Raw genomic sequence first — 27,770 nt, 5'->3', positions numbered from 1 at the left:
CTTCCGTACCCCATCCGCTATTCACAACACTTCGTGCAACTACCATTACTCACCCGTACAACCTCGAAGGTAAGTTGTACTGCCTCCCAACCAACCATACGACCTCCATATACTTACCATATGACCTCCATATACTTATAGTACGACCTTCACACATACTAGACAACTTCATCCATTGTTGCCCCCACCACCATACAACCTCTTGAGGATCCTGTATGAACTTTACCTTGTATCCTTGCTTTACCATACGACTTCTTTTGCCTACCATACAGTCACTGCACACAGGACCAACGCGTAACTTCCGATCACAGACACAGGACCAACTAGTACCTGGCCATTAGGCATACGGGACCAACGGGTAACTAGCCATTAGGCACATGGGACCAATAGGTAATTGGCTATTAGGCACACAAGACCAATAGGTACCTAGCTATTAGGCACACGAGACCAATAGGTAACTGACCATCAATCACACAGGACCAACGGGTGCCTTCCCATCAGGCACACGAGACCAACGGGTAACTGGCCATCACGCACACGAGACCAACAGGTACTTGGCCATTAGGCACACGGGAGCAACGAGTAATTGGCCATCAGGCACACGAGACTAATGGGTAATTGGCCATCAGACACACAAGACCAACGGGTACCTTCGCATTAGGTACATGGGACCAACGGGTAGTTGGCCATCAGGAACACGGACCGACGGGTAACTGCTATCAGGCACATGGGACGAACGGATCATTATAGTGGTATCAGAGAAATTGCCTTCATGTGGAGATCCCCTTCAAATCGTTTACCCCTTCGGGTTGAGATTCCCTTCGGATCGAGTCCCCCTTCGGAACAAGTTCCCTTTTGGATCAAGATTGCCTCCGAACAAAGATTCCCTTCGAGACGAGATTCCTTTAGTCCAAATTTGCCTTCGAAACACTATAGTGGTATCAGAGCTAGTGATCATGCTAGCTTGCTGGGATGATTGAGAGATTTTGGTACTTGGATCAGACTATGGCCCCTAAAAGCGATGGAGAGTAGTGGTTGCAGGCACTACAAAGAATTGGCAAAGAGCTCAGTGAGGGTGTTGATCTTCCATTAGATATACTGGAAGTTTGTTTGTGTTGGGTGAACCAATTACCTTCAAGATTTATATAGAGAATCCTCTTGCTGATTAAGGATGCCTTAAGCCAGCCTAGGCTTTTGAGACAGCATGACAAGGATAAAAGATTGGCAGGTGCAGCATGTCTCAGTGAGATCTTGAGAATTTTGGCTCCTAAAGCACCATAAGATGATAACACCATGGTAGAGATATTGGAGTTGATAGTTGATAGCTTTTAGAGTCTTAATGACTTCAGTAGTGACCCTTTTGATAGGAGATCTACAATATTGGAGAATTGTGCAAATGTCAAAGTAACCTTCTCCTAGATCTCGAATTGCACAATTTGGTGCATCATATGTTTCATCACTTCTTGTTCACCATCAAGGAAGATCATGATACTAAGATTTCAGTTGCTATGGAGAGTCTTATGATTTTGTGCATTGAAGAGATGGATGAAATATCCCAACCCATCACATCTATGTTATGGGTTGTTCATAATCTAGAATGTATTCCCTCTATATTAGCATATAGATTGGTCAATAATGTTTTCAAGCATTGTGAAGAAAAAAGAATATCTCATTTGCACAAGTGGGAGAAAATGAATGACAATGATACGGGTGATGCTTTACATAAGGAGAATGAAGGCATGATTATAGGGCCGCTCCAGGAGGATTTGCTAAATCTTTCTACTACACCAACATGGGGAGAACTCTAGAAAAATGAAGAGGTTGCTTGCATGGATCTTGTGAAGACATGGACAGATCAAGTTGTGCCCATCACCAAAGTTGTGTCTATCATAGAAGTTGTGTCAATTGTTGAGGCTCATTCTGTCATCATGTTTGTGTTCATCCCCAAGGCTATGGTCGTCACTAAGGTTGTGTTTGTTGCCGAGGTTGTGTGTCTGTCACCGAAGCTATGTCCATCATTGTGGTCTTGTTCGTCGCAGTGGTTGTATGTCTGTCACTGTGGTTGTATATGTCACCATAGTCATGTTTGTTGCCATCATCGACATCGAGTCCATGTTCGTTCTTGAGTTCATGTTCGTCACCGTCTTGTCCATTACCTACACCAAGTCTGTATCCGTCGTCGAGTTCGTGTCTGTCACCATCTTGTCCATCACTTACGCCAATTCTATATCCGTTGTCGAGTTCGTGTCCATCACCATTGTTGTGTTTGTCACCATCGTGTCCATCATCGTCATGTCTGTTACCATCGTTGTGTCTGTTTTTGTTGTGTCCATCACCGTCATATCTGTCATCGATGCCGAGTTTGTGTCCATCGTTGAATTTTCGTCCATCACCGTCATGTCCATCACCGATGTCGAGTCTGTGTCCGTCATCGAGTTTGTGTCCGTCACCGTAATTGTGTCCGTTGTCACCATCGCCATATCCGTCATCGTGATTGTGTACGTTTTCATCACAACTGCCTTGTCTGTTGCCATAGCCAACATCGTCGTCGTCATCATGTATGTCATCTTCATTGTGTCCATTGTTGTCACCGCACTCGTGTCTATTGCCAAGTCCATTATCATGTTCGTCATTGCCGTTGCGTCTTTCAATGTCTTTTTGTCCATCACCAACATCAAGTCTGTATCCGTCATCAAGTGCGTATTTGTCGCCGTAGTTGTGTCCGTTGACGACGTCAAGGCTATCTCTGTCATCATTGTGTGTCCGTCATTGTGGCTGCGTCGATCGCAATAGCTACGTTTGTTACCATTAAGAAATTGCTCATTGTCGAGGCTCTATCCATCATCGAGGTTTCAACCAGGGTTCTGTGTGCCATTGAGGTTTTATCTATAGCTAAAATTTTGTTTGTCGCCGAGGTACTCTCCGTTGAGATTTTTTCTGCCAAGGTTCCCTTTACTGATGTACTCTTTGCTGAGGCTTCCATCATTGCGACACCCTTCACCGAAGCTCTTATCGTTGAGGTTCTCACAATCGAGCCCCCCTTCTTTGACATTCTCACCATTGAAGCTCTCTTCGTCAAGGTTTCATCCATCAAGAATATAATAGTGGTCATTATGATTGTGTCAGTGGGTAAGTTTGTGCTAGCATTAGTATCTATGTGCATGACCATACCCAAAGAGATTTTTGACGATAATGATCTGAAAGATTTTATCAATTTGTTTCATTGGGATCTTGGTGAAGGCTACAACAATGGTTATATCAAAGTAGCGCAACAGATGCTTAATGATAGTGTGGTGCAAGGGAGGTTTGATGAAAAATCACTCATTTCGCCTACATGTTTGGTTTGGGATCCTGGTGACTTTGGATACGACAATATTTATATCAGAGTGGCGTAGCGAAAGTTTGATGGCAATGTGGTGCTGCAGAAGATTGATGTCATTTCACTTGTCTTGCCCATGTGTTTGATTTGGGACCCTGGAGCTGTTGATGTTTCATTAGATGATGGATTGCTTGAGGGCAATCAATCTTTGGGTAGCGAGGATTTGTCATGTCCCCAAATTTTAATGTAATAATTGAATTAAATTAATTAATTAATTGGTCCCAGAATTTAAATAATATAATAAAAGGACCTTTAATTAGTTACTTTAATTAATTAAGATGGAGCTCAAGTTAATAATATGTGTATTTTTGGTTCTGATTGATTTAGTATATCTCAGATCCATTTTTATTTAATTGTTCCGTAGGTGTTGCCATCGGCTATCTTTGTACACCCTCAAAAAGATTTTCCCCGATGGGTATTTAAGCACAGCTTGTAGGTAGTTGTTGGTAAGTGATTTGGTTATATCTTCTCTGTACTATAAATTCCCGTTGGGATTCTTTGTTGTTTGCCATTTTGGAAGTGAAAGACCTTCCCTATGTGGTTCTTCCGGTTTCTGTGGGATTCAACCCTCACCCTATTCTGTTGCATGTAATACCTTGCTTGTATTTGGCAAATTAGAGCACCATCTTTTGGCAATTATTAATTGAAGGTTGTTTGTGTTCAAATCTCCATTCTTGTTTGGCATTGTCTGATGAATTTGGGATTAATAGTTTAAAGTGCAGATTTGAAATCATTCTTTCTTCTATACCTTCATTTGGAGTTCTTTCGTATTTATGGTGATGTCACATGCTAAAGATCTAAATCACAAGGCTCAAAATCAAATTCGAGTTCAGCGATCATAAAAATTGGATGCTGTTCGGAAAGGGTAAAATTTGGATCAACATTAAATTTACCTTATATAATTTTATTTATTTTTATATATAAGTAATATCTACAACATTGTCAAAATAGTTTAACATTGCTAAATAATTTAACTTAATATTATTTTAAAATTAAACAATATTATATCAAAAATCATAAAATTTGGATGAAGTTTAGATGGGTGAAAGTTTTCTAAAATTCAGTTTCATGGATAAAGTTCGTTGATTTCTGTGACTTAGATATAGTATCACTTAGGAGCTAAATCCTTTTTATTTAGGAGATGAGCTTGAAGTTTGTGGTACATCATCTTGGTAAACTATGTGTCTAAAATAGAGGAAGAAGCAATTTAGAAGGGGCTCCAAAGAAAATAGTTTTTTTTTTCTGTGTTTTTCTATATATTGCAAGGAGGATGGTTAGAGACTTGGAGTATGTGGTTGCTATATGGCATGGGATCCATTGGATCCAGTCATTTGGTGTCTACATGGATAAAGATTACATAAGATTTTCTTGATAGGATATTAATCAAAATAGTTTTTGTTCATAGGTAAATAACTTATATTTCACCATACCAAGATTCTAAAAATCTGTTGCATCTTTGCATTTTTTCCTCTGCTTGTGAGAATGTATTGGGCTCTTTACTAAAGTGAATTATATTTGATATACCCAAGGTTTATTTTTGCACTCCAAAACAATTTTTTTTTGTTTTTGTAATTTAATCTGTCTGGTGTTTACAAATTTGGAATTGAAAGTTTTAGATGAAATCTAGTATTGCCAATTATACTATTGGTCAGTCACACTTAATTAAAACCAGCCAGTTTAGAACTATGCTTTACATCATGTCTTTAAAACAAGATAAAGCTAAACAATACACAAACAAAATTTGCAGGTTTTGAAAAAGGAGTTTCCTAAGGGTGTTGATCTTGTCTACGAATCTGTTGGAGGAGAAATGTTTAATACGTGCTTAAATGCCCTTGCAATTCATGGACACCTTGTTGTAATTGGGATGATCTCTCAGGTAACTAGTCTTTCTTCTATTCATTTTGAACTCTATTATGTTCAATTTATTGTTTTCATCAGTTTGAGAAATTTATTTTATTCCATGCAATTGGATTCTTAAAGATAAAATAACTATTCAGTTTTATTTATTTATCTGGTAAGACTAATAACTGTAGTAATGAGCTGAAATAACACTGTGAAAAACAGTCAGCTACTAACATAACATTTCAAGTGTTGCTATTTCTATAATCACCCTTAAAAGAGAAGTTGGGTTCTCAGCCTACTGAAAAAAGAGTAATCATCTAGGGCAAAAGATGCATCTCGAGAGATTTCAGTGCCTAATGATTTTGAAGATGTGCGCCCAGAATGTGTACTTGCTGAGTGGTAGCCCTGAGCTACTTCTGTTGTATTTTCCTTGAGATAGTGTTTGGTAATCAATATACACTCCTCATGCACTTTTAACCATCTGGACTTCTTCCATACGATGAGGTTTATCTTTTCATAGGCTGCACTGAACTGGACTACATTTTGTTCTGCTTGTGCCAACTTACTCTTTTCCAATTTTGTAAGGAGAGCTGATTGAGCAAGTTGAGGTTGGAAACTTTCCTTTGTTCCTCTTGTTAAAATAGTTTGTCATTGATGTCAAATAAATATACAGGTTGTATGCATACATCTGACGAGCACACAATTATACTGAAAGCGGGGGTGAATCAGTATAATAACAACTTTTCCATTTAATTTTTTTATCCAAATAATAACTTCAATTACTGATATAAACAATTATACACATGAACACAACAACACAAGATTTATGTGGAAACCCAATGCAGGTTAAATGGATGTTGTAGAAAAAGAAAAAAGGCTAGTTATGATGGTTTAACGACAATCAAAGTCAACCCCCTAATTTGATGATGCAATCCTGATCTTAAAATTAACATACCTGAGCCTGTCATAGCAAAAAAAAATTGGCCCTATGACGTCCTAATGGGTGTCAATTTTAATCACCAGAAAAAATATTTAAAATGCAAATTATCTATGAAAAATTACCAAATTGTTTGCGCGCCTGATCTAGTGGATCTATATGGATGTAAAGATCTATAGTATGTTCCTGGGACAAGCTCTAGGGTGTCCAAATTGCACTACTGGAGACCTCAACTGTCAAGTCTCAGTGAAAAGACTTGTGCTGTCCATACTCGAGAATGCTTGGGACATTTGCTGGTGTCCCAAATGCCTCTATTGGATTCCGATCACAAATATGGACTGAGCTCATACTAAAACACAAAACTAGGCTTGGATTGGGGTTTTGTGAAGGTATGTTGGAGTGCATGTTACTTGACAAATATTGAACCCGCATTTCTGACAGCAAGACCACCTTCAATGCTACATGACTTAGTTAGATTAAGGGCTCAGGAGATAAGAGGAAGACCAGATTGGGCTTGCTGCTCAAGCTCAGATACAGAATTCTTGGCAAGCTCAAAGTGATGTCGAGTTGTGGCTAGGATCAGGTTCAGATTAGATCCCAGTGGCAAGAGTTGTGTCCGGATCACAATGTGTGTGCTCGTGTTTGGCAGTGGCTAGGAAGCCATGAAAACAGTCAGCCATACAAAGGTGAAACACATGCTTTTTCCAAAAGTTATAAAAGGTTGTGTCATGACCCCAAAATAAACATATATATTTAAATTCTTTGAGCAAAGAATTAAATAGATTATATTATTATAACATAATAAACATTTAATAAATCATATAATATAATAAATATTATATTATCACTATATGAAATGTCTAATAAATAAATAGATAAAGTATTAGAAATATGAATATGATTGAGTCAGTGTAACGAGACTCGAACTCGGCTCGGACTTGGCAAGGGTAACTTGACTCGTGACCCGGCTTTGACTCGTGACCCGGCTCGGTGGTGACTCGGCAAAGTGAAAAAACCTTGAAATTTTGAGATTTTTTAGGATTTAAAGAACATTTCATGCATCCATTATTGAATAAAGCGTAAAGACACAATAACATCATTAAATAGAAGATAATTTGATCATAATGCACATACTTAAAGTTAAAACTTAAAAGTCAAACATCGATTACATAAGTACAATACTACAAAGTTACAAACTTACAAAGGTAAATTGCTAAAAGTAAATACTATATTACTAGAAATTAAAGTCAAACTAAGATAAATCCATGCAAACCATCAAAATGTATATGTATTATGCATTATGAAATCCAACACATCAAGATTCAATAGTCATCATCAAATTCAAATGTTCCAAATGCTGATCATATATTAAGTTAAACTGTTAAACAAAAAGTTAAAACAAGACTATAAGTCTACAGCTATGGCTCCTAGTCGGAGTCCTCATCATCATCCTCATCCTCAGGCTCATCCTCATCATCATCCTCGTCGTCATCGTCATCGTCATCCTCATCCCCAACCTCAGCCTCAACCTCAGGCTTAGTATAATCTATAAAATGCCTCTTAGTAAAGTGTCTAAGGTAGGTCCTGGATGTCTCAGTGGCCATAGCATCAGCCTGTGACGTGCCTCTAGGATCAACTATACTTTCTGCCTCTAGTTCTGCCAATGTCTGTGAGGTGCCACTAGGAACAACTGGAGCTCTCTGATCCTCTGTCACCATAGCCATAGCCTTAGCCTGGCCCTCTCTATCTGCCTAGTCAAGCCATTGTAGGTCCTCATCATCAAAGATAGGATCAATAGTCTCAGTGATCCAATCAGACTCTGGATCAACCTCGTCTAGAGTAATCGGAGAGGTGTCACTATCCAAAATCTCCCTGATCCTAATGCGCAAGTTGTAGTGCACAAAGACTAGCCTATTCATTTTCTGCACGGACAACCTGTTACTCCTCTTCAAGTGGATGTGCTCGAACATGCTCTAATTGCGCTCACATCCAGAAGCGCTACTTGGTTGGCTCAAAATGCGGATGGCGATTTGCTGAAGGTTTTTGGTTGAAGGCCCAAACATTTGCCACCATCTATCTGGATTTTGAAAAAAGGAAAACAAAAAAATATTAGTCTCATTTCAAAATTTGAACTTTAAGTTTAAAGCTAGAAATTTAGAAACTAGATTGTATAAGGCTTAAGCTGCAATCTTTACCTGGCTGCAATTTTGTATGACCTCCTTTGCAAATTTGACTTGAAAAAATGGGTCCTGATGCATTATTATAGGCATCCATCTCAAGCAATATATCTGTGGGATTAGGGGACATCTTCGATATCATTGTGTATAGGCCACTAAGAACCTCCTCATCTGCCTTGAAATCATCACGGAAATGGTATGCCAGATTGAGGTAATAGGCTGTTGCGTAGATGGGCTTATGAAGCTGATTTTGCCATCTCCTATCAATTATGTCCCAAATAGGGCCATAGTTTTCCTCAACTCCTACATATTTGGCTTTAATAGTCTCCTTGACCCTATCCATGCCCTCATAAATGTAGCCCATAGAGGGCTTCTCGCCATCAACAACTCGTAGGAGGGCTACAAGGGGCTCGGTGATCTACAAAACAATTAAACAAAAAAACAATTTAGTGAATGATGAAACTTTGCAAAGTTGCACAATGAAAATAAAACAAAAATATGTATGAGATAAATTGATTTATAAAATTTTAAGACTTAAGCTTTTAAAATTTAAAATTACCTCCACAATCTTCGAACATGGCTCCCAAAAATCATCATCATCATAAATGCATTTTGTTGCATCTATCCCTGCAGGGCTGCTGGCAAAGGAGGAGGAACTCCATTGTTGACCAACAAACATGCACCTCAACTCTAACCTTGAACTCAACAAGGATTAGTTAGAGGCAAATCTTGTGATACCAGGACGAGCCAATTCCTTTCCCTTCGTGTATTTCCTCATAGTGCTGAGGACCAAGGCATGATTATAGATGAATTTACAAAGATTTTTGGCTTTGGTAACACATGATTTCACCCATACAAGCTTGCCAATATCCTCTAACATGAGGTTGATGCAATGGGCCGCACATGGAGTCCAAAAGATTTTTGGGTGTCTCTCCATCAATAGTTTTCCTGGAGCAATTTTAAATTAGTTAGTAAACAATGAAATTTTTTTATGTGTTAAAAAACTTTTAATTTTCAAAATTTAATGAAAAACTAAAACAAATTTTTTAGAAGTAGAACTTAGAAAGTTAGAAGTTAAAATTTTACCTGCAACAACATAATTAGCTGCATTATCGGTCACCACTTGGACAACATTGTCTTCTCTCACCTCCCTTATGACCTCCTCAATAGTCTCACATAAGAATTTTGCATTTTTCACACGTGAGGAAGCATCTATGGACTTCAAAAACATGATGGATCCTGAAAGTGAAAATTAAACAAAATAATTATCATTCAAGAATCAATACTCAATAAAACAAAATTTTCGTTATTCAATAATAGTATACATTAAATTTTAGACTTCAAAAAGTAGAGCACAATGAATTACCTCTGCTAGAAACAAGAAAATTTAGGAGGGTTCTGGACTTCCTATCTGTCCATCCATCTGTCATGATGGTACATCCCTTTTGGCTCCAAATCTTTTTGTGGTCCTCCAACTCAAGTTTCATCTCCTCAACCATATCTAGCAAGAGGGGGCCACTCAAGTCATCTTCAGTGGGGGCTTTGAACTCCGCACCACAGATGGAAACTGCATCAATCATCCCCTGCCAATAAGGAGTCCTATTACATTTATAAAAACATTTTAATTAGCATATTTCAGATTTTCAACATCAAGTTAAAAGTATAAAATTGAATATAAATTTTAAAACTTAAAACGTAAAACAATCAAATATAAATGAAGTTGAAAACTTGAAGTACTTGGCTGCTATAAATGGAATGTCGCAGAAAAACCAAAATTTGCAAATTGCTCTTACTCCAGCTTCATGTATCTCCCTATTCCAGCCCACGTTCTCAAGTGAGGGTTGTGCACTAGGAGTGGTATGCGGTACAAAAAAATTATCCAACTTACTAGATTTTCTGACTCTAGGACGAAAGATAAAGCCAACACTACTAGAAGGGGCAGCAGTAGTAGCATCACTAGAAGTGCAAGGAATAGATGTAGAAGAAGCACGAGCAACAGGATTACTATGACGATAGGGGGGATGGGAAGAACCCTCTCCAACACAGCTTACTGATTCAGAAACATTTGCAGATGAGCGTGAAAGGGAACTAGAACCAATCTGAGCTAACTCTTCTAATTGTTTTCTTTTTAATTTTTTTTTTTTGTTCATATTTTTCCAAGGTTACATAGCAAAAACATTGAGCCTCAACAGTTGCAGCTCCACAAGCCTCAGTATCATGACCATGTATGCCAGCAATATAGTATTTTAATCTATTTATCCCCCCACTATTAATGGTTTTGCAAAATAGGCATTTTGTTTGAGTTCTCTTTCTACCCGGAAATTTTATGGTGAACTTGGGTTTTTAACCTCCAGAAGCCATTATGACTTAATTAAGGAAAAATGTAAAGGTTGCTGCAATAAGACATTTTAGACCAAATATTACTATTTTAGCATTGCATTTTATGAAGATCTAAAGTAAAAAAAAAACTCATAAACAAAAAAAAAATTCATGCAAAAAATCCATAAGCATAGACAAAAAAATCATCAAAATCTAAACAATCAAGTCTTACCTCTTTCAAACGCTTTGGAAAGTGTTGAGAAGAGCTCCTATAAACTCCTTGATGATCTAAATGCAAGCTCCAATGTCACAAATGCAAGCTCTTTTCCTCCTCCTTTCAGCTGGTTGCAAAACAATAAAACTCTATTTCTCTTCTACCTCTCTCTCTCTTTCTTTTTTTCACTATAGACTATTATGGGAGCCCTTTTAGGGTTATATGAGTGAGAAATGTAAAAAAAACATTAAAAAAAATTGTGAAAATTTATATTTTAATTGCCGGATTTCAAGCCTGCCACGGTCGGGTCAAGGTGGGCCGGGTCACGCGAGTCACTCGGTGACTCGCAAGTCACTCCTCGTGACTCTGCTCTCGGGTCACGAGTCATTGTGACTCGGCAAGGTCAACAAGGCTCACTGACTCACGTGACTCGCGTGACTCGCCGCAAGTCATGTTACCCTGGATTGAGTCACAAAAGGCACGACTGGTGAAAGTGACTTTTTACATTTGGGATCGCATGTTTAAGGATCAATAGGAGAGGAAAAAAGTGAAAGGGAGGGGAAGAATGGAAAAAAGCTCCGAAATGATATGCAATAGCAAATAGTCAAGTACTGATACCAAAATGCATGAAGCATATCGGTAAATCATAATTCAAAGAGAACAGAGTAGACTGAACTCTATTACCATGCCAAATAGCAACCACTGTGAACACAATAACATCGATGATAATTATGGAGCAAGACAAGGTATCGGTAGTCGGTTCATGTTTATACTCCAGCGGCTCACACTAAAGAATTATCATAACAAAAGATAGATCATCGAGGAAGGCAAGGAGCAATAATTGAAACTAGTGTTCTGGGACTCTGCGAGTCTGACCAAGACTTTGCGAGTCCGAGGCAAAGGCGCACTTTCCGAGGCAATTGACCTCTAGACTCGAACTCGACCGAGTCTTGGCAAAGTTCGCGCGGACTTGCCGAGTCCCAAGCTCAGGACTCTCACCGACAGCAAAGACATTAAAGTGAAAAAAATAAATAAAAAAATCAATGACTTCAGTTGCATTTTTTCCGGTTGTTATAACATCTATTTGACCTAAAAAGGTCATTACACCATTTTCTTATGCTTGTGATAGAGAGGAAAGAGTTAGAGAAAAATATTGGGGTTTTGAGAGAGAAATCAGCAAACTAGTTGGCTCTCTTATATCGATTGTTGATGGTTTGTGCAATATTGTAGCTTGCACTTAAGCATTGAGAGAAGCTTAAAGAAGCATTTGGAGGAGGCTTCTACAAACTTGCATTTCCATTGTTTGACTTTGTGCAAATTTGAAGAGGTAAGCAACAAGTTGCATTTCTTTATGTTGTTTTGTAATATGTTTTACATTTACATTTTTTGCTTCTCATTTTGTTTACATTTGTTTAGTCTCTACTTTTACTATCTACTAGTTAGAATCTAGATTTATTCTAATTTATCTTGATGACAAAGTAAGAAGGCCCTAAAGTTTAAAAATTTGATTTGATGCTAACTTTTTTCTATTTATAATATATTTATATTACAACAGAAAACACATTGACATAATGCCTTGGGGTGAGCCTTCTAGAAGTGGAACTTGGCCTGCATTTAACCCTGATGTAGACCCAAGTGCAATAGCAAGGGATAGGGCTTGGAAACTATTGTCGGTAAAATGTATAGTGTAGCCGACGGGTAGAGTAGTATCTGAATGGGCGTGTGACGCTTGAGTCACCCCTTCGGAAAGGTATATGTACACGTTCGAGATGGACTTTCGAATCATCATTGATCATTGTAGTCATTGTAATCGGATTGTAATCAGCAAGTGCATACATGAATAAAATACATGTTTTGCATTGAATCGTGTTATACATGTGTTAAGCTTCTTACCTTGTGTGGTAAACATTTGGCGCCGTTGCCAGACGTATCTAGAACGAAGAAATGATATGAAGATTAATGCCGAATTTGCCAAACAAGGATCGGAACAAGGTAATAGATCAAAATGAACTAAGTACAGCAAAATAAATTTTAATTTTAACACAGCAAGTAGAGCGCAGACAGAGACTTCAGCAGATTGCCGAGGGGCACCGAAGGGGTGAAGAGGCACATACGGAGGGAGTGCACTCACCTAGCAGGTTGAGGAGTGCCAGTGAATTGTTGGAAGAAACTCGACAACGCTTGAATTTGGTGGAGGAAACAAGGGAAGAGTTTCTTAACCTGTATACACCAAGGGGAGAGTGTCCGAACGGAAGGGAAACAATTCGCACTGCTCGGAGTGCCGAGAGAGCATGAGCGTGGAGTGATCTCTTCGTTCCTGATACACCGGACGAATGGATACAGGCAGAGAGTAGAACGTCACTTGAAGACTTTTCACCAAACAACGCAGTTGTTGGGAACAAGACTGTTATCCAGAACAGCGCGAAAGTCCAGAACAATGCGGGAGTCGAGAACAGTGCGAGAGCACAGAATAGCGCGGGAGTCCAGAACAGCGCGAGAGCACAGAACAACGCAGGAGTCCAAAATAGCGCAGGAGCTCAGAACAACACGGGTACACAAGTACCTCAGAATCAAAGGCAAGTAACGATGGCTGGCCCTAAAGAAAAGTTATCCAAGTTTCACGGTGATGGTTCAGCAGACCCTATCAGACATTGTAGAACGTGTGAAACTATATGGACGGCAAATGGTGTGACGGATGAGGATGATTGGGTAAGACAATTTTCAGTGACCCTACGGGGTGTGGCAATAGATTGGTTTTCTGACACTAGTCCTCAGAAACTTAATACATTGGAGAATGTAAAAAAAGAATTTATAGCAGAATTCAGATTGCTCTGAGATGATAATGAAATAGTGGCAGAAATATACAACACCAAACAAGGAAAGAATGAGATAGTCCGAACCTATGCCAGGCGACTGAAAGAATTGATAGGAAAGATGGAGAGTCAACTAGCGGATGGGTTGAAAAAACGGTGGTTCGTGGAGGGGCTACAACTGGCTCTTAAAAAGAAAATGAAGATTGTACCACCGGCATCGTACACGGATGCATATACTCGTGCCGTGGATTTGGAAAGAGAACAAAAGACGAGTAAGAAGAAGAAGCATAAATCCTCTGATTCAGATGATTCATCCTCGAAAAGCTGCAGTAGCGATGAGGAATCAAACAAGAAGGTGAAAGCACTATAGAAAGACATGCTTCGGATGATGAAAGAATTCAAAAATTTGAAAAAAATCTAGATATAGTAAAAGGAGAATTGTGGTGCACAGATTGCAAGGAGGACGGCCATATGAAGGGTTCATGCCTGAAGAAGCAGTTTTGTGACATCTGCCAGGTGGCGGGGCATTCCCTGAAAGATGCCCGTTTAACTTGAAAGCAAAAGGACACCCACAGGTGTTACTAACGCAGGAAGCGTCGAACAATAGTAACAACACGGGCAATGATGCAACTTCAGGAGGCTATCGAAATAATAATAGACGTGGAAGGGGTGGAAACAATAACAATAACAATGGAGGTTGGAGTAGAATACAATATGATGCGAGTGGACGATCGATGATACAGTGTCGGGCATGTAATCTTTGGGGTCACTTCGCGAGGGACTGTACTATGAAGGAGACGCCGTAGCTACTGTGCAGATGGTGTGGTCTAGGGGACCATGAAGATTCAAAATGTCCAAAACAAAGCATAAATTTATTAAGTATTGAAACAAGTAACGAGAACGTGTTGGCGATCACGCGGGAGCAGGCGAGGAAGGCAAAATATTCGAATGCGGAAGAAGAGAAGGAAAGGTTACAAAAAGCCCAAACAGAGATAGAGAAGCAGATGAAAGTAGAGAATCACAAGTAAAAGACACTGCTGAAACTCCGAAAAGAAACTTGGCGGAACAGAACATGGTGAAACAGATAATGCGAACGGAAGTGCTAGTTAAATTAAATGATCATCTTCTCACCATGCCACAGTTGCCTACGGCTATTATAAATATGACACCGTCCTCGAGAGTGATGGAGGAAGCAAAGGATAGTAAGGAAACAACCACAGTAACAGCAATAGAACCGATGTTATTAGCACTCACGACAGGTAGACACCCAGCAGTGGTGGAGATGGGCATTCTGGTTACGATGCTAATGGATACAATAGTAGATGGAGGATCGGGAGTGAATGTGATGCTGGAAGATATCTGGAAAAAATTTGGACAACCAACACTATGGCCATCCACCTTTCAGTTACTAACAGCAGATCAACATGGGATAAAACCCTTGGGCACTCTGATGGCGCAGCTAGTAACAATTGGGACACAACCATTTTTACTAGATTTCGTAGTCATTCCATTAAAGAGAAGAGGATACGACGCCATCCTGGGATGGGGGTGGCTGGTGCAAGCTAAGGTAAAGCATGATTGGAAAAGGAATACCCTGTTAATGGAGAAAGGAGGTAGGAGATTTATAATCGATTTGCATACACAAATGGTAGGAGAGGAAGCAGCGTCGTTGGACTCAGAAGGCAAAGGCGAGAATGACGATGAAGGGAAAAAAAGGATGGAACCAGATGATGGAGTACTGAGGTTAGAAGGCGGGTCAACTGATGACGACCTAGATTCAATAAACGGATTGCTACACTGACAAATGGAAGATTATGAAGTCTTTCTGAGCTGCAATATTTTGAGTATCGAGGAAGGAAAAGAAGGCCACGAGTTTTCGAAGGAGTACAGTGAACTGAAGGAGGGAGAAGCGCAGGTGGATGAAACACCTGCCTATACGTTTAGTAAAGATAAACCAATAAAGTATGAAGAGCTGATAGTAAAAACATTGAACTTGGGTGATGAGAAAAATCTGAAGAACATTCTTGTAGGAGATGATTGGAACCCAGTACTGAAGGCAGCAACATTTAGAATATTCATGGAGCATAAAGATGTTTTTGCTTGGATGTATAAAGACTTAAAAAGAGTACCACCAGAGCTATGTGTCCATCGGATACCATTAATCGAGGGTGCGTTACCTGTGTGGAAGCGGCCGTACCGAATGAATAAGAACTATGCAACGTGGGCCATCAAAGTAACACAGAACAGGAGGAAGGCATGGCAGGACAAACACTTAAAATTAAACAACTTTCAACCCGGCCAGTTAGTGTTGAAGTATAACAAACGGAATGAAATCAGATCTGGGAAGTTCAAAGTCAAATGGGTCGGACCATACAAGATACGGGAAGTTGGATATAACGGGACAATTAAGTTATGGACACTCAATAGGAAGGGACTAGCAGCCGATGTAGTAAATGGTTCGAAATTGAAAGTCTACCATGAAAGAAATAACGCACCTTCGTGGACGAACAACTGAGAAAAGAACGATTGTAAATAATTTATATATGTAAATACTGTACATATGTAAGATAAGTAAGGACAGAGTTAAACATAAATTTTGAGTGCCACTGTGAAGCAATAAAGTAATAAAACATGAAGTAGGATGCAAATTGGGAATGACTGGAATTTTAGACATTAAAAGTCTGTTGTACGGCCTTAAGGGATAGAATATGGAGTTAAACATAGCTCTAAGTGCTAGATAATAAAGAAACAAAAGATGAAGGATTAAAATAATAGAAAAAATTAAAATATAATTGTGAAATCAAGATATAAAAACAATGGAAGTATGGCTTACCCTACAGACTTGAGAGACACCACAAGAGGTAACATAAGACCGTATGGTGTACGACAAACAGGAAGTGCACAGGAGGAAGAAACTTAAAGCCGTACGGCCAGAGAGAACATAAGAGGAAGCCGTACAACTAGAGGCAGAACATAGAAGGGAACTTGGAGCCGTATGGACAGAGCACACATACGACTGATAGAAGGAATTGTACGCCTAAGAGATCGTACGACCAACAGGGAACAGAGGTACAACTGAACAAGTTGCCGTACGGCCAATGGATAGACAAGTGTATGGTTGGGAGAGAGCTCATTAAATAAGAATTGAGATGAATGCAGTAAAGAAGATCAAGACTGTACGGTGCTTTTGAAATAGAAGACAGTGGAAGGGAGACCGTACGGTGCTTTTAGAAATAGAAACAGTGGAAGGGAGACCATATAGTAACAAGACCGTATGGTGCCAAACAGGAAAAAGCCAAACAAAGACCGTACGACCTGTTCGTACGGGTTGGGGGACTAGTGGAAGCAAGACCGTACGGTAATAAGAGATGCCAAAGTAGAAAAAGACCGTACGGTCCCAAAACACTAAAACGCCATCGTACAGATTTTGTGACCAAAGGAAAGGGAAGAAGGACGTACGACGTACAGCAAGGGAGAAGCTAGGACAGCCGTACGGAGGGTATCAGGAAAGGAAGAGGAATTTCTATAGCCGATTCACAAAGCAAGTTTGCAGGAAAGAGGAAGTGGAAGAGCAAAAAATTAAAAAAACATGACAGATTGAAACAGTTCGGAATGAGTAATGTATGATGCCAAAGGGAAGGGTAGACATAAGCAATTGGGGGTGTTGCCCCCTAGACCCCCAGTCGTTGCGGATTATCAGTCGTGGGAAGTATGACCAATTGATGAGACCTGGAGCTGCGACAGTAGGCATGAGTGTGTGTATCAGAGGTGGCACTCGGAGTAGGTGTTTGGGCGTGAGGCCGTCTTGGTGGATGCATAGAGAGCTCGGGAGGAGCTGATCATCCAGTTGAAGGCAGTACGGCAACACTTGGCTCAGTGTACCTAGGAGTTGGAAATAGAGAAAGTGGCACGGGTGGCTATCAAGGTCAGCTAAGGAGAGTACTGTGTTAGCAGAGGCTATAGATGCAACGTGGTTTGGAGACCAGTTTGGTGCAGGCATGAGACAAACGTGAAAGTGATGTGGCAGAAGCAGATTTATTTTGTTGTACTTAGTTAATGTATTTTGTTGTATTGTCATCCGGAGACGACCTTTCTTTTGGGGGGGATGATGTCAGTAAAATGTATAGTGTAGCCGACGGGTAGAGTAGTATCCGAACGGGCGCGTGACACTTGAGTCACCTCTTCGGAAAGGTATATGTACACGTCCGAGATGGACTTTGGAATCATCATTGATCATTGTAGTCATTGTAATCGGATTGTAATTAGCAAGTGCATACATGAATAAAATACCTGTTTTGCATTGAATCGTGTTATACATGTGTTAAGCTTCTTACCCTATGCGGTAAACATTTGGTGCCGTTGCCAAACGTACCTGGAACGAAGAAATGATATGAAGATTAATGCCCGAATTTGCCATCCCAGGGCACAAAAAGGGAGTTGTTACATGTTGGCATTGCGGTGTAGTATATAATGGGGGAGGAATAAATAGATTGAAGTATCACCTAGCACATATACCTAGGCATGATGCTAAAAAATGCAAAGATGTACCCCAAGATGTTATGCGAGACATGCAAACTCTTTTAGAGTAAAAAATGGAGAAAAAAGAATTGAAAAGGAAGCAACAAGAAGAAATGGCACAACTAGCCCAACAAAGATCTTCTAGTTTTCGCTCTCCATTATCCCCTACTCCACCTATGGATGTCATTGCTCCTACGAGTGCGACCATTGAGCCTTGCATTTGTAAGCAAAGATCGACACTTGATTCCATGTTTGTTCCGCACACGGCTCCAGGTGCACAACCATCGCTTGAGAGCATGGGTTGGAACAAGGAGAAACATGATTATGCAAAATTGGCACTTGGAGACTTCTTCATCTATAACAACATTTCATTCAATGCAGCAAGGTACTTATTAAAATTTTAATTTATGTCTTCTCTTGCTTTCAAGTTTCAAGTTTCAACTTTCAAAAGACAATAATATGCTTATTTTGTTTATTTTAATTTGTATTTTGTTTTCAACTTTATTTATAATATACTAATTTGTTTTATTTGAAATTTTATTTAATTTGTTTTAGGTTCCCTTATTGGCAAATTGCAATTGATGCTGTTATTGTTTGTGAGTTGGGGTTCAAAGCCCCTAGCGTTGACAAGCTAGGAGGCCCTATTTTGAACTAAAAGGTGGTTGATGTAGAAGGTGCAATCAACGAGTAGTGTGAGGTGTAGAAGACGAAGGGTTGCACCATTATGATTGATGTTTGGACTCATAGGAGGAGTAGAACACTCCTCAACTTTCTTGTCTCCTCATTAGTTAATTGTGCTTAGAGTCTTAGACATTAAAAATTTAGAAGTAGAATTTGTACTTAGTGATTAAGTTTATAAATTATGAATTAATAAATTATGATTCAATAATTAATCATTATACTAATTTGTTTATTTCTCTTTAGGTGCCACGATTCTTTTGAAATCAATTGATGCCTTTGGAAAAACAAAGAATGTTGAATATCTTTGTGAGGTAATGGATGAAGTGATAAAGGATGTGGGTGAGGAGAATGTGGTGTAGATAGTTACAGATAATACAACAAATTATGTTGCTGTAGGAAAGCTTCTTATGGAGAGACACCTTCACATATTTTGGACCCCTTGTGTTGCTCACTACATTGACCTCATGTTAGAGGATCTTGGTAAACTCCCTTGGATAAAAACAATTATAGAGCAAGGAAGGAGTGTATGCAAATTTATATATAATCATACATGGGTCCTCAACCTCATGAGGAAACACAATGATCAAAAGGAGTTGTCTCGTCTAGGGGTCACTAGATTTGCAACCAATTTTCTCACATTGAAATCTTTGCTTGATTCAAAGGGAGGTTTGAGATGCATGTTTATTAGTGAGGAGTGGATTGTGTAATGATCCTCCTCAAATCTGCTCTCAAAAAATGCTGATGAAAGCTCAAGGAATTTCATCAAACAATTCACGTGCAAGGGATGTATGACTGATACAGTATTTTAGCTAGCTTTAAATGATTCTTTTTTCAGTTTGCATCAATGAGAATCTTGTGCTAGAAGACTCCAAATGGACTACACAATGACCTAACATGAGTGTGCTACTAATTTTGACAATATTCAGTGAATATATATGATCTAAGCATGAGAAATGAATACCTACAACCAACTGACATTTTTACAAACAGTTGGTATGCAAACTAACTAGCTGATAAATAATGATATTGAATTGCTTAAATGACACCAGCAACTATTATCTTCTTAATTGCAATGAATTTTCAAATACAATGCTCATAAAATATGGCCAAGACTTTTGGCATTTACATGGATTACAAAATGATAATGCTGGTATAATGCACACTTACAGCTGAAACTTATAATACCCTAAAAACAATACTAACAAGGGAACCTGGTTGTAGATGGCTGTAATAATTTTCTTCAATGCTGCCCCTTTTGCTTTGCTTTTCCGATTTGCTTTTTCGAACTGCTTTTTCGGATCTGCTTTTTCAACTGCTTTTACGGACTGCTTTTTCAGCCTACTTTTTCGGTTCCGCTTTTTCAGACTGCTTTTACGGACTTCTTTTTCAACCTGCTTTTTCGGTTCCGCTTTTTCAGATTGCTTTTTCATATTTGCTTTTTCGGACTGCTACCATGTTAAATTTCAAGACCATATCTTTCAATGGCATCAAGATTTTCAGCTTGAAGGGATTTTGTCCTTCAAACTATTGAGACATAATCTCCAGAAAATTTTTCAATTTCTTTGATATTTCCAAGCATACTTAAAAAAAGCTCTTCCATTTCTTTTATAGTGTTCTCACAAGAGTTCAATCCTTCGTTTTCTCAATGTGGGATAAAACATCACTCCCTTTATGTAACTTATGTCTCCAATGTGTTATAAAATAAAGGGGACTCTTTTAATTTAAATATTTTTCACAAACTATAGTCTATGCATTAATAAAGTTAAATATTTAAATTTAACTTTATAAAATAGCTTTATCAATGCATAACAAATCTTATCAATGATAAACAAGTCTTCTTGTCGATTTTAAACAATTACCATCGACATACTGCTGCCACTGGATGTCCGCCCATGCCCAAGATGACTTATTATAAATAGTAAATATGCCCAAAGTTGCCTCAAAACCCCTCAGAAAGACCTGCAACTAAAACTATCTAGGCCAAATGGCCTCTAAGTCCCTTTAATGTCCTGGTTCGCCTACGGGACCGTGGGGAAATAGGCTAACGACAACATCATGCTATGAATGCTAAAAAGGGGACATTACAGATTGCATCATTATATGCAAAGACCACTGCAGGGATTGATGTAACTGATAACATTTTTGATGAGGCTTCTTTTTGGACACCGATTGTTGATATTGTGACGGTAATTTTCCTTTTTGTTCTCATTTCAACTTTATTTTGTTTATGAAATTATATTATAAATTATTGTTCATTTTTTAAAGAAAAAATTTAAAGCTGATTATTTCTCTTCCAACTTTCAAAATGATTGCAGTTCGTAAAGCCGCTTTGTAACAAACGGTTTTTTCATATCGAAAGCAAAGTTGGTTTTAAACAAAGAATTTCCAACATTCATAAATAAACAACTCAAATCCTCTTTTCATATGACATTAACTGTTTTTAACAATTAACTGAAATAACCATAACCTTATTAAGGTTCATCCAAAATAACTAAATTAACGATTAACTAAACATATCTGCATTCATGATTAACTAAAATAACTAATTTAACGATCAATTGAAAAAAACTGTATTTATGATCAACTGGGATAACTAATTTAACGATCAGCTGAATATAACTATATTTATGATTAACTGAAATAACTAATTTAATGATCAACTGTAAATAACTGTATTCAAGATCAACTATCCTTTCTTCATACAAGTAAATGCTTAACAAGGAAAGAAGGGAAGAACATACAAGTATCATTCTGAAGGATCTTTAGCTGGTTGTGCAAGCCTTGGCTTTGGTGAGAGGAGAAACACTGACATGGGATTAACCTTCCAACCTTGAAGCATGCTTATCCCCACACAATCTATTAAATTAAAAATGCCCTCCCTACCTCAAGATCAGGCACAATCTCTTAGTCTAGCCACCTGAGCATCCTGGTGTTTAGAATGTCCGCACAGTTATAAAACAAACATCCTTGCATAACTAACGCCTTTGACATCAAGTGATCATTAGATGGCAACCATGCCTTAAACTACCTTGGCCAAGGATTTCAGATGGGTTCATTGACCCAATCATCGCTGCTCAACTTGACAACAAGTTTCATTTCAGGGATGAGCATGAGCTATTAAGTATATTTCATTTAAATTATTCATCCCTAATATTTCTTTTTCTTTCTTGCAGATTTATTCCAACTCTTCACCTTACTTGGCTACACAGCCGGTGAGTCCTAGGTGTCTGGAATGTCCTGAGAGATCTGCTCTATGCATAGATTTGCTGCTTAGTATGCTCATCACAACTATGACCGGAAAGATTATGTACTTGAGATTAATTGGAAAATATTATTGGATAGTATATTTCATTCCAGATTTTATTGTACTTGGTAAAACTCTTACATAAGGGTTGTATCTAATTTATTGTAAAAGTTAAAAGAAGAGGACTAATAACAAAGGACATGGAGTATGCAACAAAACTCATATTGTAGCTTTGAAATAAATCTAGAAAAGAAAGAGTCTTGTGAGCCTAATTGGCTGTTATGGGAAGCAATAAAATGATATTGAAATAACATTACATAACGTAATGTATATTCTTAATATATTTGAAGCCTTGCAATTGATTGGAAATCTGCCCTCCTCTAGATGCTGCAGACGTATCCAAATGCAGAATACTTATTTCTCAATGGGCTGAATACATACGGTAGAGATGCTGTTTGAAAATGGAAGTTTAGACTGGAATGAAAGAGGAATTTTGGTTCACGGGATTGTGTGAAGTCGGGTGCTGAAGGTGGCAGAGAGAGTAAGTAAAATCGTAGTCGGGTGTACGAAATATATGATGCTTGACTCCTCTCACGGCTTCCATAAAAAGAACAAGCTGTGACTTCTTGGCTTCGACTGGTTTAAAAGATTATTTGTCATTTCAAAATTGCCAAGTGTTAAATCGATTGGAAAAGAAAGGAAAAATAAAAAGGTTGGAAGAAAGAGTTGGAAAAATTATAATTTGGTTTATTTATATAATATGTATGTATGTATGTACATGTGAATATATCAATGGGGTAACATCATTTTATTAAGTTATTATAATATAATGGTGCTATTTCATTTTTATATTTATATGTATAATATGATAATAATATTTTTATATTTATAATATGTTTAGAGATATATATTATAATAATATGATGAAAGATCAATTAAAATCCCTTGAGGTATGTTTTATATTTTAATTAGATTTTTAATTTTTTTCCTAATAGCTCATGTGGGTCCCACAAATGTATCCTGTGTTCAAGTCATTGTGTCCTTTCCAAAGAAGTTTTAAGGTCATACCTGTTGATCCTAATGACTGAACTAAGTGAGCATCCCATTTCGATGATCTCATTTAGCAATGCTTCCTCCCCTTCATCTTCTCCTACAATCATTCATGAAAGCACTTTTGCCATAATAACAATTCTATAATAATTTCATATAAACATTTTAAAAAACTTTAAATTATTAATCATAATTTCAAATCAAACAACTACTAATCATCTAATAACAGTTAATGGTTAACAACCATCCTCATTAATAGTTAATACAATGTATATAAATAACTACCTATTTTACATGATCATGAAAGAACAATCCATATTATGAACAAGTTCAAAACTAGGTCAAAATTTTGGGATGTAACACGCTTGTTCTCCTAGGAACAGTTGATGGAGAGAAGCCCTCAATGGGCTACATTTATGAAGGCATGGATAGGGTGAAAGAGGCCATTCGCTCTTTTTTTGCAAGGAATTGAGATAGGTATGGGCCTATATAGGATGTCATTGATAGACGTTGGCACAATCTACATCATAGGCCTATACATGCAACAACCTACTTCCTTAATCCAACATACCAATTTAGCCCACATTTCAATGCTGATGATAAGGTGTAGAGCGGCCTCTACGATGTTGTAGAGAGAACGTCACCTGATTCAAGAGTTGGAACAATTATAATCCATGAGATTGAGTTGTTTAAGAAAGCTCAAGGGGACTTGTTTGCATGGGAGTTGTGCAAGAAAAGTAGGATAGAATTGATGCCTGGTAAAAATCTTTGATTCTACATCCTAATTTCTAATTCTATTATCATTTTAATTTGATAAAGTCAAAGTTATTGATATGATTTAAAATTTTCTTGTTTCAGATGCATGGTGGCAGATGTTTGGCACTAACGTGCCAAATTTACAAAAGATTGATTCGCATCTTGAACCAACCATCTAGTGCATCAGGATGCAAACGTAATTGGAGTCTATTTGAGCACATACACTCAAAGAAGCGCAATAGGTTGGCAGTGAAAAAATTGAATGATCTTGTCTTTGTTCACTACAACCTTTGCCTTCGCCATAGATAGATCTTGGGCACCGATACATCACCGGTTGTATTAGAGAATGTTTATCCACATGTAGAGTGGAACACAGTAATTGTTAAACCTATCTTTAGTGATAAAGATGTGAAGTGGGTAGATCAGGTGGATTGAGAGGCTGAGGCAATAGCGATGGCAGTCGAGGAGGCTAGAGCACGAGGAGATAGAGTGCAGGACCTTCAGGCTAGGAGTGATGGATTTGAGTTTGATGATGAGGATTATGTGGGTGAGGATGAGGTTCAGCCTCAGACACAGGGAGAGAGGATGGCTCTATAGTCTTCCATGACTCATCTTAAGCATACTCGTAGGAGGACATAGACTACTTTGAGCCTTAGTCTTCTAGTTGTTATTTTGACATATGTTTTGAACTTTTGATACCATGGATTTCGTAATCCATGAATATTGTAGACATTTGAGTCTTTGACATTGCAATGGCACTATGTTTATTACTTTATACTTTATAGTTTATATTGTGTTATTCAGCTTTTTTCCTTCAAAAATTCGCTTTTATATTTATGTGATCTATGCAAAATTGTGTATGTGTATTAAGTAGTTTCTATTTATGTCAATTATTGTGTATTTGATGTTAAATGATTGAAAGATGCATGAAACAATTTTAAAATCCTTAAAAATCTTTGAATTTCATGGGCTTTTCAATTTTTCGAGTCCTTGCCGAGTCCTTACCAAGTCCGAGTTCGAGTTGGATTTTGACTTTTCGAGTCAAAGGCAAGTCTGAGTCCTGTAACTAGGATTCAAACACTCTGATTCCCATCGACAGTAAGGATATATAGGAGAGGAGATATTCATACAAGATAAGGAGATGTAGCAAAGACCAACCCATCCCCAACATCACTAGAAAGTTCACAGAACTGATCATTTGGCAAACGCGACAAGAGAAGGCCGAGAATATCATCGTATTCAAATCCATCTCATGCTAAAGACAAGCATAGTAAGTAGGAATATGGAAATAGACATCGTATCATATGTGGTAGACGGAAGGAACATAAATCATCAGATTGAGATAACAATGGTATTAGTAAACAAGGAAGAATTAAAAAATAAAAAGACTTAACTAATGTAGACTAAGATACAACAAATCATCAAGAAAACAAAATATTTCATAAACATAATCCCAATTGTGTGAGGAGAAGAACATAGTCGGAGTTCACAAATCATCGATCCAGATAAACTATCAAACTAGACCAGATATAGAGAAACAAAACTATTAGTAGATTACAGTAGGGGTATTGATCAATCATGTGGTAGTAAGCAACTATTACTATCAGCACTGTGAGCATCCATCATCACATTGAACGGAGACGACCAATATTCTAATAAATTTTAACTTTTCATAACATTTGAGATAGCACCATCGCAAACAAGAGCTCCAGAAGGTAGTGAAGCAATTACCAATACTATGGGCAGTGAAGAGTAGTTGCTAGCTACAAAAATATATAGCAATCATATATATTAGTCATACAAACATAGAATAAAGTTATAGAAGTCAGAACAACTCAAAACATCGAAAGGTATAATATACTTGTTCTTTAGAGTGAAAGAAGAGATTGATGGAGATTCCATTAATTAGAGGACATCCATTATGGATGTTGAGTTTCCCTTGAAAGGGAACTCTAGGATTAGACGGCATTCTAAATCGAATGTCGGATTCCCAAATTGGGATCCAAAGAGGGATCTGTAGAAGACCCATTAGAGGCAATATATACTATAGTGGTCAAACATATACATATGTCAGAGATAAGAGACTTGGTAGAGGTGGGATCTCTACCAAGTAGTGTTACTAGAGATCCTAAAGAGGCCTAAGGGAGAAGCTCTTTCTATGACAATTACCTAATCGAGATAAAATTCTCACCAGAGGGTTAGGTGTTTGGAGAAAGGATTTCTCCCGAAGGATTAGGAAGGGTAGCTTGGGTAATATTTAGATTAGTATTTACTTAAATTCAATATTGCTAATATGTTTTACATTCAATTTTCGATATTGTGCTGACAAATGGTTGCAGGTTACAGCATTCAATCCTACTCAGAAAGCGGGGACAGTACAATGGTATCAGAGCATGATCTTGCCATCCTACATTGTAGAAGATAAACATGGACTCATAAAACAAGAGATGACTAAAGGAATAACATTAGATAATCACAATCGAAAGCACTATCGTAAATAATTGTCATTATCAAATCAGCTTTAACTAGACCAAGGGATGGAGAACAAATTTTAACATGTAGTCTTAATGAATGAGATTGAAATAAGATGAACTTATAAAAGAAGAGATTAACCTATATGGGAATCTTAAAGAGGACCATATATCATCAACATACTTTGTCTATCAAATGAGTTTGACTAAGGGGAATGATGAAGGGAGACCCGAAGGGTTTGTGGTGCTCTAAGGATAACTGGTATGATTTCCATGGAATAGATTGATCAATTATAATTTAGTCACCAATTAAATGGATACTAACATACAATACGAAATAATCACAGGGATAACATATTTAATGGATGGACCATTTAGGATTCAATAGGAAAATATATATTAAAGACTATACAAGAAGAGACACTATGCATAAAGGGATACTCGGTACAAATTTAAAACTTGATCTGATTAAATATTACTATTTGAAATCAATTGAGGAGATTAAGTCTTGTGCTCTTAAGTGCAAACTAAAATGATAATTCTAAGTAAATAAGGTAAGGTCTTAGAAACGAACACCATAACGTGATCTTTCCATCCTGTAGAATAAAAAGAGAAAAAAATTTAAAAATAAAAAGTAGATGCCCAAAGATGAAGAGAAATGTGTCTCAAATTTTATCAAGGAGAAAAGATTGTTAGCTGCTTGAGGACAAGCAAATTAGGGACGGAAGGATTGTCATAACCCCAAAATAAGCATATATATGTAAATTCTTTGCACAAAGAATTAAATAGATTATATTATTATAACATAATAAACATTTAATAAATCATATAATATAATAAATATTATATTATCAATATATGAAATGTCTAATAAATAAATAAATAAAGTACTAGAAATATGAATATGATTGGGTCACAAAAGGCACGACTGGTGGAAGTGACTTTTCACATTTGGGATCACATATTTAAGGATCGTTAGGAGAGGAGAAAAGTGAAAGGGAGGGGAGGAATGGAAAAAAGCTTTGAAATGATATGCAATAGAAAATAGTCGGGTACTGATACCAGAATGCATGAAGCATACCAGTGAATCATAATTCAAAGAGAACGGAGCAGACTGAAATCTATTACCACGCCAAAGAGCAACCATTGTGAATACAATAACATCGATGGGAATTATGGAGCAAGACAAGATATCAGCAGTTGATTCACATTTATACTTCAGCAGCTCACACTAAAAGAATTATCATAACAAAAGATACGAAATCATCGAGGAAGGCAAGGAGCAATAATTCAAACGCTCTGATTACCATCTACAGTAAGGATATAGAGGAGAGGAGATATTTAGACAAGAGAAGGAGACGTAGCAGAG

The 27,770-nt window shown here is 37.8% G+C and overlaps 2 protein-coding genes across 4 annotated transcripts in view; one reads left to right on the top strand and one right to left on the bottom strand.

Moving 5' to 3' along the window:
* The window catches only part of NQR (ARP protein (REF)), a 297,015-nt gene that overhangs the window by 201,754 nt on the left and 67,491 nt on the right, over positions 1-27,770 (top strand). For all 3 annotated transcript variants that reach the window (XM_089819174.1, XM_089819172.1, XM_089819173.1), the window contains one exon: positions 5,127-5,255. In XM_089819174.1, coding sequence (XP_089675300.1) covers positions 5,127-5,255 — 129 coding nt within the window. The remainder of the gene's footprint in view (positions 1-5,126; positions 5,256-27,770) is intronic.
* LOC149565679 (uncharacterized) lies at positions 7,910-9,014 on the bottom strand. The gene is made up of 3 exons (XM_089823352.1): positions 8,895-9,014; positions 8,354-8,753; positions 7,910-7,992 (listed from the first exon to the last, which is right to left on the bottom strand). Exons 1-3 carry the CDS (start codon positions 9,012-9,014, stop codon positions 7,910-7,912), a joined length of 603 nt encoding a protein of 200 aa, XP_089679478.1.

The sequence above is a fragment of the Cupressus sempervirens genome, chromosome 3 (genome assembly GCF_028749045.1).
Source record: "Cupressus sempervirens isolate cs-2001-9-10 chromosome 3, ASM2874904v1, whole genome shotgun sequence".
Lineage (NCBI taxonomy): Eukaryota > Viridiplantae > Streptophyta > Pinopsida > Cupressales > Cupressaceae > Cupressus > Cupressus sempervirens.
Note: the sequence above shows the minus strand (reverse complement) of the source record. Positions and strands in the feature narration are given on the sequence as shown.

Coding starts and splice junctions, on each gene's coding strand:
- LOC149565679 (XM_089823352.1), bottom strand. CDS start 9,014: ATGTTTGTTGGTCAACAATGGAGTTCCTCCTCCTTTGCCAGCAGCCCT. Junction 8,754..8,894: donor CATGTTCGAAGATTGTGGAG/GTAATTTTAAAT, acceptor ATTGTTTTGTAG/ATCACCGAGCCCCTTGTAGC. Junction 7,993..8,353: donor TCATACAAAATTGCAGCCAG/GTAAAGATTGCA, acceptor CGATTACTCTAG/ACGAGGTTGATCCAGAGTCT.